General features: G+C 36.1%; 1 protein-coding gene across 1 annotated transcript; it reads right to left on the reverse strand.

Annotated features, from left to right (window-relative positions):
- Positions 1 to 48: 48 nt before the first annotated feature.
- Positions 49 to 11,593, reverse strand: abhd2b (abhydrolase domain containing 2, acylglycerol lipase b). The gene is made up of 10 exons (XM_077517570.1): positions 11,037 to 11,593; positions 8,789 to 9,020; positions 7,163 to 7,338; positions 6,015 to 6,182; positions 4,585 to 4,768; positions 4,349 to 4,441; positions 4,170 to 4,271; positions 3,111 to 3,180; positions 2,937 to 3,021; positions 49 to 693 (listed from the first exon to the last, which is right to left on the reverse strand). Exons 2-10 carry the CDS (start codon positions 9,010 to 9,012, stop codon positions 434 to 436), a joined length of 1,362 nt encoding a protein of 453 aa, XP_077373696.1. The 5' UTR covers positions 9,013 to 9,020; positions 11,037 to 11,593; the 3' UTR covers positions 49 to 433.
- Positions 11,594 to 14,612: the final 3,019 nt, after the last annotated feature.

Raw genomic sequence — 14,612 nt, forward strand, 5'->3', positions numbered from 1 at the left:
ACCAGTAATCGCTGTTCTGAAAAGGAGCATAAAAAAAAGGAACTCCCATTAGATCAAGTAATTTCTTTATTAAGATTCGTTAACAGTCGAAAAAGCCAAAAAAGTCACGCCAAGAATCTAAAGTGCATAGTCAAAATGTTGTCCTGCAATAATTACAGTACCACCATCCCCAATCCAGTTTGTGAAGTATTCATAAACAGTGCAAGGCCGCGTAACAGGGTTCATTGACATCATTTTGCAAAAACGCAGTCAATCTCCTCTGTAAACTTTGTCATATACGCACTTCAACATGAGGAAATTGCAGCAATAGTAAAAAAAAATACTCGCACCCTTTCAGTAGATGTTGTAGTACAGTACAGTGGGAACCACCTGAGGTCTTACAATCCGGAAAAAGCTGAACAAAATTTTCAGACCCGCAGTCCGACTGTAACCGTTAGCAATGAAATAACGCCGAAACGGAGGGCCAGGCGATGGCCGGTCCACCCGCTTTCTCCGCGTGGCCCTGGCTCAAGTCGGGCAGGTCTTCGGCGCAGCGGGGCGGGCGGCCGCTTGCCCAGTGGCAGACGGCGTCGGCGAACTCCACGATGACCTTGTCCATCCACGTCAGGGGCTGGGGGAACAGCACGGCCCCCTCGAAGAAGCCCAGGTGGCCTCCGTGTTGCGTCAGGGCGAAGATCACGTTGGGCATCTTCTCTGTACGGACAAAACAAAACAAAACAAAACAAAAAAAATCATTTTTATTGCTCAATAATCATTACAACACAACATTCCCGAACATAACACTGTGTAACCTCCTTGTCATATTGCGGGTCAAACTGACTAGTTTTGAAATTTCAATCCAATAACATATCCCCCCAAATTAGGAAGCTTTTTTTCCCTTTGAAACTATATTTTGCAATATTTCTCATGCAGCAGGTTCCTCCTTTTCTGTTTCAAAATAAAACAAAGTAAAAATTAGGATACTTTTTTTTTTTTTTGTTAATCTTTTCTTCTGTTAATTTTTTAAAAATCATTATTTTGACCTATTCTCCCTTTTATTGAAGGTCAAACTGACCAAATAAAATAAATAAATATATTGAGGATATATTTTTAGCTGAGCTTTTATTTTAATTATATTAAAACAATTATTTTCAAATGAATATCTATTTATGTGCAGCATGTTCCTTTGAAGTAAAAATAAAGAAAAATTAGATCCATTTTTTTTGTTGATCTTTTCTGTTAATTTTTTTTTAATAATTATTATTTTTTAAATATTCACCCTTTTATTGAAGGTCAAACTGACCAAATAAAAATAAATAAATAAATAAATAAATAAATAAATAAATATATTGAGGATATTTTTTTTGGTTTAGCTAAGCTGTTATTTTAATTATATTAAAACAATTACTTTTTTCAATGAATATTTATGTGCAGCATGTTCCTTTGAATTAAAAATAAATAAAAATTAGGATACATTTTTTTGGTTGATCTTTAATTCTGTTAATTTTTTAAAATAATTATTTTTGAAATATTCGCCCTTCTTTTATTGAAGGTCAAATGGATGAATTATATTAAAACAACTTTTTTCAATTAATATTTATGTGCAGCATTTTCCTTTGAAGTAAAAATAAATACATATAAATTAGGATACACGTTTAATTATTTTCTTTTTTTAAACCATTGTAAACTAAACATGCAGCGTGCTCCTCTTGTCATGTTGCGGGTCAAATTCACCCGTTTAAAAAAAAAAAAAATTAATAAGAAAACGTGTTGCTGTATTTTTCCCTTTCTATCTGTCCATATCTATTCATATTAGGAACAAAATGTTTTTCTTTGTCTTATACTTAAATGTACTTTTAATAAGATTATATCAACGAGCCACACATGTGGCCACCCGCACGTTAAGTTATGTTTTTGTTACGTGTAAAAGTTAAAAACAAGAGTCAGCTGTTTATGCAAGTGGGTCATGCATGTGAGCAGACCGACGTCACGTCGGTCCGTACATGCACAGCAAGCGCAGACCAGCACACGCTTGGTTTTGGGTTTCGTGACACACGAGAAGACAAAATACAAGAAGCCAGTTTGCGAAGAACAATTAACAACACGCATGATTAACCCAAGCAGACCGACACCCAATTGCGAGCCCCCATGTATATCCACATAATACATCCGTGCGGAAACCAAAACGGGAAGACGCGCTTTTTGTTTTGGAAGGTGATCGTCGAGCTTCATCTTTAATAATGCAAACGGACGTCTCGTGCTTCCCACCGCAGGGCAATGTCGCATCTTGCAGAAGCTGTCCGTTCAGAGTGTGAAATACTTTTTCGTTGCAAACTCACACAAGTGCTACTAGGGATATCCAAACATCAAAATACGATATTATCATGATATGAAGGTCACAATACGATAATTATCACGATATTGTGGGGAGGTTGGTGATACAAAAAAAAGGTCACAATATTGTGAAAAAATTGAGGTCATACTAAAAAAACAAAACAAAACAAAAACAAAACAAAAACAAAACAAAACAAAAAAACAATATTGAGCAAAGGAGATCAACCGGGGCCATGTTGAATAAAGCTCAATTACTCACAATTCTAAATAGATTTGTGAATAATGATGAAACTTAGCTATATTCTAATGCTAATTGCTGCAAAACGGAAACGGGTAGAGATATACTTTTTTTTTTCCTGATGAAAGAAGAGAGACTAATCTTTCTTTTGGTAGGTTCCATGTTTTTATAGCAATAGAACACAATATTCTGTGGGCCTTGCAAAATCAGTCAAAATCCAGTAAAACGGCAACGAGCGAACGAGATTGCTTCTGTGAAAATGGGGGAGTGAATGAGTTAAAAAAAAAAATATATATATATATATATATATATATCGATATGACAGGTGTGACAGAAACAAGCTACCAACCTTGCGTTGCTCTTGTACTCAAAATTCAACACAAACCTGAGAGTGTGCGCGGGATGGCGAGCAGGGAGCGATGCACGAGCGGGTCGTCAAACGAGTTCATCAGGAGGAGCGGCACGGTGACCTGGACGAGGTTTCGCCGGCGTGAGCCAATTTCTCACTTCTAATTTAAAAAAAATATTAAAAAAAAAAAGGACAATGACCGCTGCTCACCTTGTGCATGTAGCGCACGCAACTCTCCTGCTTGTAGTACTCGTCCAGGGAGCTGTACCCGTGGAACTTTCTGCACGGAAGAAAATGTTACAAATAGCAACAAAACATGTCAAATAGGAGCAAATCAGTGTGAATAAAACATTCAATTCACTTTTTTTTTTTTTTTTTTTAACCCTAAAATTGGTTCATTAAAATGAATTGATTCATTTAGATTGTTTAAATGCATTTGATTATTTTGAACAATTGTGCACATGTATTTCACATTCTACAAATGATAATTTCATTAAAAACATAAAAAAGGGTGGAAACACCAAAAAAAAGATAAAGAAAAAAAACAAAAACAAAAACATAAAAAAGGGCTTTTTAGTTTTCCCCAAATTTTGTTAATTCAAATGTTTTTTTTTTTTTAATAGTAGTGATTTCTCTCATTTAATAATTTATTCTGAGCAAATTTACACATGCATTTAATATTTTCATATGTATTAAATTGGATACATATTTATAATAAATACATTAAATATGAAGTTAAATTGTGCAGATGATTTCAATATTCACAATAACAATTTTAAATATTCACTTAACATTTTATTAAAGAATTGGAATTATAATTACATTAAGTAAAACCCCCCAAAAATGAGCATGAAATACTTGATTAAAAATACATTAATTTTACCTTTGACTTTCATGCTTTAATTTGATTAAATAAATGGTTAATAAACTTCAATTAACTAACAACAAAATGAGTAAGAATTGTTTTATTAATTTATTACTTTGCTACACCTTTTTAGTGTTTCCCCCGCTGTAAACGTTGAATGTTTATACATTTAAATGAGATGTTAATAGTGTTATTATAATATAATAAAAAATGTTACCCATGTATTAAAATGATTTTAATTCTTTAATTAAAATGAATTATGCATATTTTTTTAAAGGGAATTAATTATTTTTAATAGACAGACATATATAAATGACTAAAAAAAAAACCTATTATATATTAAAAAAAATTGAAAGGGCATGACTTATTATTTTTTTTGGTTTCTTTTCATTTTGCGGCGTCACCTCATGATGCTGTCGTCGATCTGCATGAGCGACGTGGCGGCGCACAGTCGGCTCAGGTCGGCGTCGCTGATGTTGCTGGAGGTCACGCCCAGCAGGCTCTCCCTGCGCGACATCGCCAGAAAGAAACTTTAACAGGTCGTCGCCACAAAATGGAGGTCGATCGATCGATCGCGTCCCACCTGTGCGACAAGATGAGCTTCTTCAGGTTTTCAGCCAGGACGAAGTTGTACAGCCGTCGGCATTGGTCCCACTGGAGGAAAGTTTCTTGCGCTCTTAAAAAAAACGCACAAACGCACAAATGAATGCAACGTAAAGAGCCTCCAAAATATTATATTTTGATGTAATTATAATTTTCATGCAAAACTCCTCACATGAAAATTTCCATCCGGTCAGTCGTGTTGTGCTTTCCACCCACCTGAGGGCGCTGTAGCCCTGACAGACGCTGACGCAGCACAAAACTCGCTCCTGATTGGCCGGGTTCTCGCCCAGGAATTTGCACACGATGTTGCCCCCCAGACTGAAGCCCACCGCCACCATCAGCGTGCGGGGGAGCGCTTGCTTCACGTAGTTCACCATGGCCGCAAACTCCCACGTGCAACCTGCAATCGTGCGAGGAAAAAAAACACTCACAAACTGTACTGAATGCAAGTACTGACGTTTGTGTACAAAGTGTTTGTACTTGGCAACCGCTGGTGGAAATGCATCATCCTTCTGGCCACAAGGGGGCAGCACAACATACACACGCTTCATGAAGACGGTTACAACTGCTCAAGAAGCGGCAATAAAATTCGATTTTCGCAGAGAATAAAGAATATATACATTTAAGTATTGTCATATTGTCTTTCTACAAAGGGTGGGCTACTTCACGATACGACATGCGATACAAGGCTCACGATAACGATTATCTCACGGTATGATGATCACCACGATTATCGATAGATTGCTCAGGTAATAAATCCACAATGATACTAATCATAAAATACTAATAATAAATACAAATAAAATAATAAAATAAATAATAAATAATAAAAAATAAATAACTAATAAATATAAAAATACAAAAATAATTCATAATAAAATAATATAGCTAAATATAAATATAATATAAATACATAATATAATATATAACTATATATAATATATATAAAAACAAATTAAAAAAAATAATAAATTAAAATAAATAATCATAATAAATAAAATGAAAAATACAAAATAATAATTCCTAATAAAAATAATATAGCTAAATATACATATAATATTTAAATACATAATATATAAATATATATAATATATATTAAAAACAAATAAAAAATAGTAATACTAATAAAAAAATATAATAATAATAATAATAATAATAATAATAAAGCTCATGAGATTTCCGTACATTTCCCCGCCACTCTTATGAGGCGCTCCCCCTAGTGGCCCGCCAAGTAATTGCTCAATAGGTCATGAAGTATAGAGCCGTTATAGTGGCTGTATATTCACTACAAATATCGTGATACTTGCGTAGATGTATCGATAATCTGTCGGGAGACAAAGTATCACGATTTATTGCGATATCGATATATCGTCACACTCCTACTTTCGACATTGTGATGCTAAACGTTTGGGTTTAAATATCTGTGAAAGCCTTCTAACAGTGACGTTGATGCTTGTTATGATAGCCTGTCTATGGCGTTTGGTACTTTGTGTTAGCATTACGCTATAGAAGACGTTCATAAGGCAAGGTTGGGGCATAAAAAGGTAAATAAATAAATTGGCTAACAATGGCTCGTATCCTCCTCCTTCGTCTTGGAAGCGCCCCCCCCCCCCCATCTGCAGTTGTCAATTTTGTTTTTTCTTTACCGTAGGTGAACATGCGCGGTGACGTCAGCTCCATGTCGGGCAGCGCCCCCAAGTGGTTGAGGACGGCGCAGCGGTAGCCCTGCCGCTGGGAGTGATCCACAAAGGTGCGAATGTAGTTCTTCTCGCTATGGTTGCCGATGCCGGGGCAGATGACCATGGTGATGTCATCTGAGCAACACGAAAACAGAGGTAAGCTGACCATGAGTACGAGTCTATGTTGACACAAGATCACATCTTACTTAAAAAAAAAAAATCTATGTTAATTATTTCATTAGCTATAAATATATTTTGTATTATTCATCATTTATTTAAATGTTGCAGTCAAGTATTATTACCTTAAAAAAAAAAAAACTTTACCTTGCTTTTATTCTGCAAATTATTTACGCTATAGCGTATGTCAATTATGAAAAAAAAAAGAAGTGTTTTCTTAAATAAAGCAGCTTACAATAATTACATTATTCTATTTTACATACGCTAACAATTTACAGTATTTGGCAATGACTAAAACAATAAAAAAAAATATAGTTTATTATTATTATTATTATTATTATTTTACAAATGATATGAAAAGTTAGATGAAAAAAAAAGTGAGAATAACTACCACTACTACTGCATTTAAAGGTCTAATTTCCTAAAGATAAAGCTTTTCGTAATTATTTGTATGGTTTATTTTTTATTATTATTATTATTATTTATTTATTTATTTTACCAGAAACACCTATTTTTTTAAAAATAAATTTATTCTTATGGTTTTTTAATTAAAAAAATATTTAAAAAATATTTTACCAGCTATTATTGAAGTTTAACACAACTACTTCCTAAAAATATAAAAAACTAAAATGTATTAAAATGTATTTTTCCAGATTGTTTTTTTTACTTCATTTTTATAATAACACATTAACTTTAGCTTATATTCCCTAAAATGTATTATTAATATTTGTCATTGTTTATGCTGTAATTATTCTTTATAAATAATCCATCCGTCAATTTAACATAACATTTAGCCTGTTCAAAGTCACGGGGTCTTTATAAATAAAAGTTTTATTCAAATATATTTTTAGGACTGTTATTATTGTTACTTAAAACATTTCAAGAGCCCAGAAAGAACATCTTATAACATTGCCATTTCCACACGATTCCCATCTGACCTCCCGTGCAGTGGTCAACCAGCGGCTCAAAGAGGTCAAAGCTGGCCGTGGCCCCGTCGTGGATGGGGAGGAGCTTGCGGACCCCGCGGGGCGTCGGGGTGCCCACCCGGCCCACCTTGCCGTAGAGCGCCGTCTGGATGTGGCCGCTCTTCCCCCACAGCAGGGGCGGAATGTATCTGCGGGGGGGGGGGGGGGGGGGAAGCGGCGTCGGGTTACATCACACTTCTGACGTCGCGCTGACTCGGCACTTTCGGGCCCTCAGATTCAAAGCGAGTCGCCCACAAATAGAAAGAGACCCCAAGAACACAAGCTGCTACTTTTATAGTGCCGACTGCTGTTTGAAGTTTGCAGTTGGATTTCTTGGACATGACTAATCTCTGCTAAAACTTTAGTGGCGCGTGGATGGACCGGGGAATTTTTGGTGTGGGTCCAAAGAATGGTGCGGATCCAGTTTAGCTGGGCTGGATTACGCAAAAAACTATTTCACCGCGTGGAAGGGCTGTGGGGGAGAGAACGAAATGTTTTCAATGACTTTCAAATTTGAACGTGGATCCAAAAATATTGGAGTGGCTCAAGCTCATTTTAGTGAACTAAAACTAACGGAAAAACTCAAATTAAAATTGAAAAAAAATGCCGTTAACGAAATAAAATAAAAAATGCTTTTTAAAAAAATGAAAACTAACTGAAACTACACTTTATGTTTACAAAACTAACTAAAACTATAATTATAGCAAAAAATGTCCTTCGTTTTAGTCTTTGGTAATTCAATTAATTTCATGCATGAGCCCTTGGGGATGATTTTAAATAGGATTTATTTTGATATTAACCGGAAAATGGACATTTTGAAAGTGTGTCACACAGAAGTGAGGTCACCTAGCAGCAGCCAATAGAAAAGCACTTTCAGATGACGTCTCTCCCATAGTAGGGATGCACGATAATGCTGTTTTCAACCGATACCGATAAAGCAATCTTTTAGAAAGTGCCGATGTCGATAACCGATAAGTAAGCCGATAAGTGTTTGCAAAATTAATTTGAATACAATTGAAATCAAGTTGCTCGATAATTGCAGATAACTTTTGGCAAATTTCTTTATGATCTGGTTTATCTGTATAATGTCAAATTGGTCGATAATTGCCGATCATTTTTGGCAAATTTCTTTATCTGGTTTATCTGTATGAAATCAAATTGGTCGATAATATTTTTCCGCAAATTTTTTTATTACCTGGTTTATCTGTATGATGGCAAATGGGTCAATAATCGGCGATAATTATCGGCAAATTTCTTTATTATCGGGTTCATCTGTATGATGTCAAATTGGTCGATAATCGCCGATAATTATCGGCCGATTTCTCTATTATCTGGTTTATCTGTTTGAAATCAAATTGGTTGATAATTGCCGATAATTATCGGCCACCGATATTATCGTGCATCCCTATCCCATAGTCTACTAGGTCTTCTTGTTTTGCGTTTATATATAAATATTGCTCTCACGCGCCAGCGTGTATGATGTGTCAACAGACCTTTTCGCCATGACGTCAACAGTTATTTCCGACTCGACAAAAGTGTTCTCATTTGACCCGCATATGACACAAACGGAAAAAAAAAAAAAAATGTTTTCCAACTCACTCTTTGGTCAACAGGGGGCAGCATTTGAGCAGGTAGCGGGTAAGCGGCGTGTCCTGGTGGCTGACCTCGGGCGGCGACGGCGGACTCTTGAGGTTGAGACAGCGCACGAGGACGTAGAGGACGGTGGCCACCGCCGCCATCTTCACGCCGTCAAACATGGCCGGCAGCTCCGAGCTGAGGGCGGGGATGACCCCGCCGCCGACGCCATCCGCTGCCGACGCCATCGTACACGCTGGGGGGGGGGGGGGGGGGGGGAATTCAATTATTACACTCCACAATTACAAAATCAGTATCGTTTAAAAAAAAAAAAAAAAAAAAAAAGATTTTTAATACTAATTTTTGAGTTGTTTAAATTGATAATATTTGCACCTTTTTTTACATTTTAAAATAACTTATTCAATAAATTTTGTTTCATCCACAAGGAACTTGCATAATTATAGTATTTTCAAATAATTTTGTCTTAATATTTTCTTGTTTTGTAGCAAAAATATAAATGAACATCCATACAACATAAATAAATAGAACACACACATAAATAAAATTATAAATTCTGTGTGGTTTAAAATGAGCTTCCATAATTATAATGCTTCAATTTTTATTGGTCTTAATATTTTTAAATAATGCTGAAAAAAACATTTTTGTTTTGTACCAAAAAAAATAAATAATTGTTTGAAAAAAAATAAATCATGATTTCAATTATTGCCAAAATAATTGTGATTATTATTTTTTCCCATAATCGAGCAGCCCTACTGCGGGGTTAAAGTTTGGGTAATTGGCGGCCTGCGTCCACACTCAAAGTGGCCTTGGATTCATTTAAAAAAAAAAAAAAAAGTTGACAGTAGTTTTAAGTTGTAATAACAGCGTTCACCACTAGATGGCACACATCATTTTAGTACCCCTGCAGCCACAAAACTGCACTTCTTCACTTGAGAAGAAGAAGAAGCCAGGACCAAATTAGGTAAAAAAACAAAAACAAAAAAAGTATTTCAGTTAAAATAGGAATTAACAGTACGTGGTTATTTTTGTTTTACATAATGGGGAGTGTATCTTTTATATGAATTTGAGGGTTAGAAACTATTCCAATTTGAGATAAATATAAATAATGTGAGCATGCCATGTGACTGTTTCAGCATACAAAACAACGACATACGAAAATAAAGTAGACTAAAATGGGCCAATCCAATTTTGAGTAATTCAGCATGTATGTTATCAGATTTAGAATTGGCCCGTAAACGACGTGTTGTCCACACAAGAACATTCTCTTGTCCAGCATGACAGCCAAGGGATTTTTTTTTTTCCTCTCTATTAAATCAGCCGCCGCCCACATGACTTTTGAGTTGATCCCGTTAAAGCCTCCAGACTGTTCGCACGACGAGAGCCTCGTGCAACTCGTGACCAAAACGTCTGAAATTCAGGCGGCAGTTTTAAGAATGTCCAAATGCAACTTAACCCGTGTCACTGCACAATTTTAACCTTGTGGTTTTCATCTCTTTACAGTCGCATAACAGTTAAGACTGTCCAGACCCTGTTTGCCTAAAAACATGGCACAGTGACATCTTTAGAGCGCCTTGTCGTCTGCCACGAGTGAGTGACAACAAAGTGACATATTCCAGTCACGTGAGTCTTGAAGTGGTTATATTTTTGTGGTTCAAACGTGTAATTACATGTATCTAGATGAAGTTATCCGTTTTTTTTTCTTCAGCTCATAGTCGTGTATTTGATTGACAGTTGAGCAGGCGTAATTTCAGCCTATTCAGGGGACACGCCCACAGCGTGAAAGCAGATAAAAGAGCTTGATTGTTCACAACTTTTGAAGTGATATACACATTGATACACACATTGTTCGGATTAGGGATCAATTGTTAACACATTACATTCAATAAACATTTATTTTCACTTTAAAGGGACTTTTAAGGATTTGGAAGGTTGACAAGTTTGACCCAGGCATTGTCATTATTTTCCTTTGGGGCGAAAACAACTTGGAAGTCAACTAAAATGACTTTGGAAGCCTCACATTAGCCTGTTGTCAACTGATTGCTGTGATCCATTGAACCGCTCATGATCAGTGACATCATGGAGGGCAACTAAGCATGAGGAAATGAATGCAGAAATGACGTGTTTTGTTGTTCCTGTTGTGATGTTTACTCACTTTGGGTAAGTTTAATACTCAATTACACTGAGTAAAAGTAGTACTAATAGTACGCTGCAAGTGCAGATCTTCAATTGTCGTAAAATGTGGCATAATTACCTGTTGCTGGTGCCCCAGCTGGCTTCTTGGTGGTTGTTCAGCGAGCAGTTGAATTGCATCAGAAGTGCTCCGGTCTCGGCTTCTGCTTCTGCTTCTTCGTCCTCTTTTTTTTTTTTTTTTTTTTTTACCCCGTCACTCGGATCAACGTCACTGGGCTTCTTCAAACGCTTGACTTCAGCGAAGAAGGCGCATTTTAAAAGGACCTCAAGTCTCGAGCCTTCCAAGGTTGTCTTTCGTAACCGCGTGTCCCGATTCAGCTCGGTTCCACCCTCAACTCTTTTAGTTTGTGTTTACAGCCCCGGATGCGTTCAAGCCCACGCAAAAAAAAAGAAAGAAAAAAAGAGAAAAGAAAAAGAAACCTCCCAACTCCGATTTTTCCCGCCCACGCCCCTAGCTAAACAGCAAACTATGTCAAATAAAACGATGACACTTATTCGCCACCACACCCCGCGAACCCAGCATGAATCATGGTTAACTTTCTTTTCATTCATATAAATATTCCAAAGCTACAGTTCTACACAAACTCGTACTCGCCCTCGCCACTTTGCCAGAATATCTTACCGCGCTTGAACGCAACACAAATAGTTTACTTGTACTTCCAACGTCAACTCTTGCGATTATTGATGGTAGAATTAATTCATTATTTTATCTTTTATCTAAAAGTCTGGTTTATGAACACTTACGCTATTTTTCGTGTGTGACGTCACAATGATTAAACAATTATTCACAAATTTAACATGTAGGGAAAAAAAATATACGTGTCATGGCTTTTTTTTTTGTTTTTTGTTTTTTGTTTTGTAGCTTCGTGTTACATGATTGATGACGGTATATTATGACATTCGCTATTGTGTCGTTGGTGTAATTGTTGTAAGACATGTAACCACTTGGGGGAGCCAGCCTCCAGATCTACAGCTATACTACTGTGAATGGCATCAATGCATACATATCCATCCTTCCAGTACCTGGTACAGTATATTTACGTTAAAATCATTTATTGCTATTATTGCCACCTGCGCCATCTAATTTGCTCCAAAATAATTAAAAGCTAATTCCAATGTTTCGTCCGCTTAATAGCATAATCGCCTGAGTCCATTTTAATTGTACAATAGAAAATAAATAAACAAATAAATAAATACCGATGCTAAAAAATGTGTATTTTTATTAATGTTTGCATAGATTCTTCGTTATCCAGTTTAATTAATGGTACCTGCAAATGTTGAATTGAGGGTACTGGATTATTCTTTGTTATTCTTGTTGAATTAGTTGTTTTTTCCCTTGTGTTCCAGAAACGTTCTAAAATAAACAATATTCAACCATTCTATTAGGCTAATGATACATTTCTCCAATTGGATCTTTTCAGATGATGCAGACATATCTGATGATGTCATCCTAAATAGTTGTCATTTACTTGTTGATTGCGGTCTCTAACTCAAAGTGGCACCTCCCATTAAAATGAATGGAATGACCGTTAATCCGTTCAAGCTCTTCCTAAAACGGCAACATTTTTATTTTATTTTATTTTTTTAAATAAGAAAAACAGCACACTAATAACTCAAAATGTAACAAATTGACGTTTGTACATCGTGATTCGCGCCTTGGCCACCAGGAGGCAGTATAATACATACATAAATACATGGAGAAAACTGTCAGTTGAGTAAAATGCAGTGGCGTTATTTGTCGTGTTTGCTAAAGCAAACATAACAAATGCATTCAGAATGTCAAAATGCAGGTGCGACATGTCTTCCAGTCCCAGATGTATATTTTAAAAAGATAGAATATGGGAGTAAACTAAAGTGAAGCCAGTGTTCCTTCCAAGTGCACCAGCGGTATCACAAGGTTGTGTTTTGACAGGATTATGTTAGGGATTAGCATCAAACGGAGTTCTGTCTCCTTGAATTTGCAGTGATTCATTTTTCTTTTTTTCCCATAATGCCGCTCTTATACTGGCTGTCAAATGTAGTCATTAGGAAAAAAAAATCTTGCACATCCTGCCTGTAATGCAATTGGAAGAACTTTTTTTTTTTTTTTTTTTTTTTTTAAACCCTCTCTGCTTGCCTGGATGTTTGAGGTCGCTGAGGTCACTGTTGACCTCACACATTACATCAGATCAGTGAGCACCAAAGGGTTCGTTCCAAACTTTTTTTTTTGCATCACAAACGGAGTGACCTCAGCAAATGGCGGTAAGAGTACAATGATATACTTTACACCAGAAGTTACATGAAGATTTATTTAGTTCACCTGGTTTCTAAAAAAAAAAAAAAAAAAAAAAAAGCTAATTTATAGTCATGGGTGCAAGGCATGAGAAACAAAGAATGTCGTAGGGGTGGAGTCGACTTACCAACCGGCAAAAGCAGGCAGTTGGTTGAGGCCCCAAGATTTCCAGGGGCCCTTTAATGCCTCATAAAAACTGATAAATAAAATTTTGGTTTATTTAAAGCATCTTACTGTGAGATTGACTTAAGAAGAACAATATAGAGCAATACACTGTACACAATTATGAAAGTCAAGTGAGAATTAGACTATTATATCGAATCTGTCGCGTCAATGTCACAGATTGACTGTGGTTAACTTTTTTTTTTTTTCGTTCGAAACGAGGTACATGAAATACTTTTTTTTTTTTTGTATGTCCCAGTTTATCTTCCTCTTGTTGACTACCACGGTGTTCTAGTTCCAAACAACCTGTTAGGGAAAAAAAAAATGCAAGAAAGCAAAATGTTAATGTTAATGGCCGAGAATCAAAGGGATGCTTAAAATTGCAGTCTCGGGCTTGTTACTAGGCTACAAAGTCATGCGTGCGGATGACGTTCACACCGCTGCTGGGCTTGTCAGACATACTGTATGTCCTTATGTGAACCGCAGAAGAGCAGCTGTAAAAAAATAAAAATAAAAAATAAATAAATAAAATAATCCCACTTAGTCCAAATGTTGCGACGCCGATAAACATTTGTTGCATCCCCACTTTGATGCAGAGGTCAATTTTTTTGACAATAAAGATGATTATTCTTCTATATTAAAAAAAAAAAATCTCAAAAGACAGCATTTTTATTTTTATTTTTTTATCATGACAATATTATGCGAGTGTGTACACAAACAGTGCAATAACCAACCCTGGGTAATATTGTAATGTATTTGTTTGATCAGTACAGCAAGTACAGACGACCGAGTTGCATGTAAACATACCATACGTAACTCATCGATACTCTTTTATTTTTATTTTTATTTTATTTTTAACACATTCAAATGGACGCTGCGAACCAACAAGATGTTGTGAGTCCTCATCATATCTCATGAACCTTTTTTTTTTTTAAACCAATGCGATACGGTATTAATAAATAAATAAATAAATAAATAAATAAATAAATAAATAACAAAGGATATGGTCAGTGACCCCCCTAAACATGAGCTAGACACGAGACGTGATCAAACCGTAAAAGTATCCTGTACGTTGTTCATTTTGTTTCCCCATCAACAGTGGAGAGGCGCTTCGGGGGTGTGGCTACCATGTGAAGCGTGGCTCGTGATTGGCTGACCGCGGATACGCACGTGCCCCACTCTATATAAGCCTGGTGACTGGGA

This window comes from Festucalex cinctus, chromosome 3 (assembly GCF_051991245.1).
Source record: "Festucalex cinctus isolate MCC-2025b chromosome 3, RoL_Fcin_1.0, whole genome shotgun sequence".
Taxonomy (NCBI): Eukaryota; Metazoa; Chordata; class Actinopteri; order Syngnathiformes; family Syngnathidae; genus Festucalex; species Festucalex cinctus.

Excerpts from the sequence above, each read along its gene's own strand:
- abhd2b (XM_077517570.1), bottom strand. The coding sequence starts at position 9,012 with ATGGCGTCGGCAGCGGATGGCGTCGGCGGCGGGGTCATCCCCGCCCTC. Across the intron at positions 6,183-7,162 it reads GGTTGACCACTGCACGGGAG|ATGACATCACCATGGTCATC; the intron begins GTCAGATGGGAA and ends CGTGTTGCTCAG. Across the intron at positions 694-2,936 it reads CATCCCGCGCACACTCTCAG|AGAAGATGCCCAACGTGATC; the intron begins GTTTGTGTTGAA and ends TTGTCCGTACAG.